Below are 2469 nucleotides of genomic sequence, written 5' to 3' on the forward strand. Positions count from 1 at the left end.
CAACACACCACATTCAGCAGTTCTGCAAGAACACAAAGGAAACAATCTAAGCAGGTGTTTGGCCATAGATTCCAAATATTTTTCACCTTATTTGGAATTTATTAAGCTGGAGTTGTGATTGGTTATACTTTTTGCAATGGAGAGAAGAGAGCAGCTTATTTGAAATTTATGGAGAGGGAGTTGGAAAACAGGTTTGGAGCACTTTCCAAACTTGGAATCCCCTCCAAGTCGGATTTGGAATTTTATAGACAAACTTTGATTCTGAAATAAAGTGAAACATTATTCCGGAAAAAAACTGTATAATTCTCATGGCCAAACGGCTCCTAAGAGTTCCGTTCAAATTATTAACTACCACAAGTTTTCCTTTCTCCTCTTCCGAGTGCAAATATAACTCGATGCAATTAGCAAATAAGAACATACAATAGTAAAGCAGGGACATTTAACTTTGTCATGAAGGACTGAAATTTTAAAGCTTAAGTTACAGATAAGGTCAATACTAAGAAACTGACAATATGTTAGCAGATATCAAATTACGATATATGATTGTACAATTCCGGATGCAGGATAAGTTCTTTTTTTGCTATAATAACCCTCATTGTGCTGGTAACCAAAGCTAAGTTTAAAACTTTGGAAGGGATAAAACTCTCCATTCTCACCAGACGGACAGGAAAATCACTCAACTCCTCAAATTTGTATTGCACTGATCCAGAAAGTCTCTTAACTATCTATGCTATCAACTGTGTCTCAATCCTAAACTTGTTATTGGGTCGGCTATATGAATCCTACAACTCAAATTTGAATTGCGTTGATTCGAAAAGTTTCTTAACTATCCATACTATCAACTATGTCTCGATCAGCTATATGAATACTATATCTCAAATTTGAATAGCATTGACTCGACAAGTCTCTTAACTATCTATACTATCAACTACGTCTCAACTCAAGATGCAGGATTAGTTCTCTTTTCCTCTGGAACACCTCGTTGTGTTGGTAAACAAATCAAATTTTAAAACTTTATTATCAACACACGAGTAGAAAAGCCACTCGACTCCTCAAACTTTGAATTGCATTCATTCAAAAAATCTCTTAACTACATATACTACCAACTATATCCCAATTAGACTAGTTTTTGGGTCAGCTTTATGAATCTTAATACTTCCTCCCGTCCGGTTTATGTGACACTATTTCCTTATCAGTTCGTTACAATAAGAATGACACATTCTATATTCAGAAACTATAACCAGAAGCTTTTATAGCCACAACACAAATGACACTACATGTTTAATACCACAAGTGTCAAAAAGTCTTATAACCACACAGTATCACATAAATTGGAACGAAGGGAGTACCAAATTTCTTAGCTAAGCAAAAAAAAACTAAAAAACCAATAAAGAACGGCACATTCTATATTCGGAAACAATATAATGAGAAGCGTTTATTGCCACACAAATGATATGACATTTTATTAGCCACATAATGTCACATAAATTGGAATGGAGGGAGTACCTATTTTCTTAACTAAGCAAAGAAAAAACATAATTTGCTGAAATGAATAAGGGAAAAAAAGAACTCAATGAACATGTTAATGCAAGTTTAAAGGAGAAAAATAAACCTTAGCTAAGGTCAATTTTGGGTCTTCACCAATCAATCTACCAAACTTAAGTTCCATTTGGTCCCATTGGTCAAGCTTATTACTACTATTACTATCATCTTTAGAAGCAAAAACAATAACTTTCTTTGTCTTTCTGGTGGAAAAAACAGTTCTTGAAAAAACCCCACTTGTTATTGACCTTGAATTATCATCTTTAGCAGAAAAAACAGCAAATTTTTTGGAGGAAAAATGAGTTCTTGAAAACACCCCACTTGTTATTAAGCTTGAATTATCATCTTTACAAGCAAAAACACCAGTTTTTTTGGAGAAAAAATGAGTTCTTGTCAAGAACTCATTTGTTATTGAGCTTGAATTATCATGTTTATCAGAAAAGACAAGTACTTTATTGGATTTTTTGGATAAAGAAAGGGATTGTGAGGTTCTTGAATGGTGTAAAGATGAAACTGACAAGAAGGGGTTGGTTGTTAAGGTTTTGTCAAGGCTAAGGTTGTTCATTCTTGAAAAAACAAAGTGAATTTCATCAAATATTATTGAATAACATTGAAGATTATATGGTTTTGCCTTTGGTTTATCCTCTCTTTTGAGTTAATTTGTAGTGAGATAGTGAGAGTTTTGCAATTGGTGGTGTGGGCGGAAGGGGTGTCACGTGATTGGCACGTGAAGTAATACTATTGTAGTTTTAGATTATTTTAAAAAAAAAAAAAAAAATCATAATCCATTCTAATTTAAAGTTTTGGGAAAAAGAAAGAATATATTTTAAATAATCTCTTCACAAATATTGTTAGTAGTTGAAACAAGTGGTTTAAAGGTTACGGGCGCGAAGCGATTAGGCGAACCATTTTATCTAATACCGGTTG

The 2469-nt window shown here is 33.3% G+C and overlaps 1 protein-coding gene across 1 annotated transcript in view; it reads right to left on the bottom strand.

Moving 5' to 3' along the window:
• LOC132067524 (uncharacterized) overlaps positions 1 to 2159 on the bottom strand; it is a 10804-nt gene extending 8645 nt beyond the window's left edge. The window contains exon 1 of the mRNA XM_059460796.1: positions 1590 to 2159. Coding sequence (XP_059316779.1) covers positions 1590 to 2107 — 518 coding nt within the window. The 5' untranslated portion in view covers positions 2108 to 2159. The remainder of the gene's footprint in view (positions 1 to 1589) is intronic.
• Between the last annotated feature and the right edge of the window lie 310 nt (positions 2160 to 2469).

The sequence above is a fragment of the Lycium ferocissimum genome, chromosome 1 (genome assembly GCF_029784015.1).
Source record: "Lycium ferocissimum isolate CSIRO_LF1 chromosome 1, AGI_CSIRO_Lferr_CH_V1, whole genome shotgun sequence".
Taxonomy (NCBI): Eukaryota; Viridiplantae; Streptophyta; class Magnoliopsida; order Solanales; family Solanaceae; genus Lycium; species Lycium ferocissimum.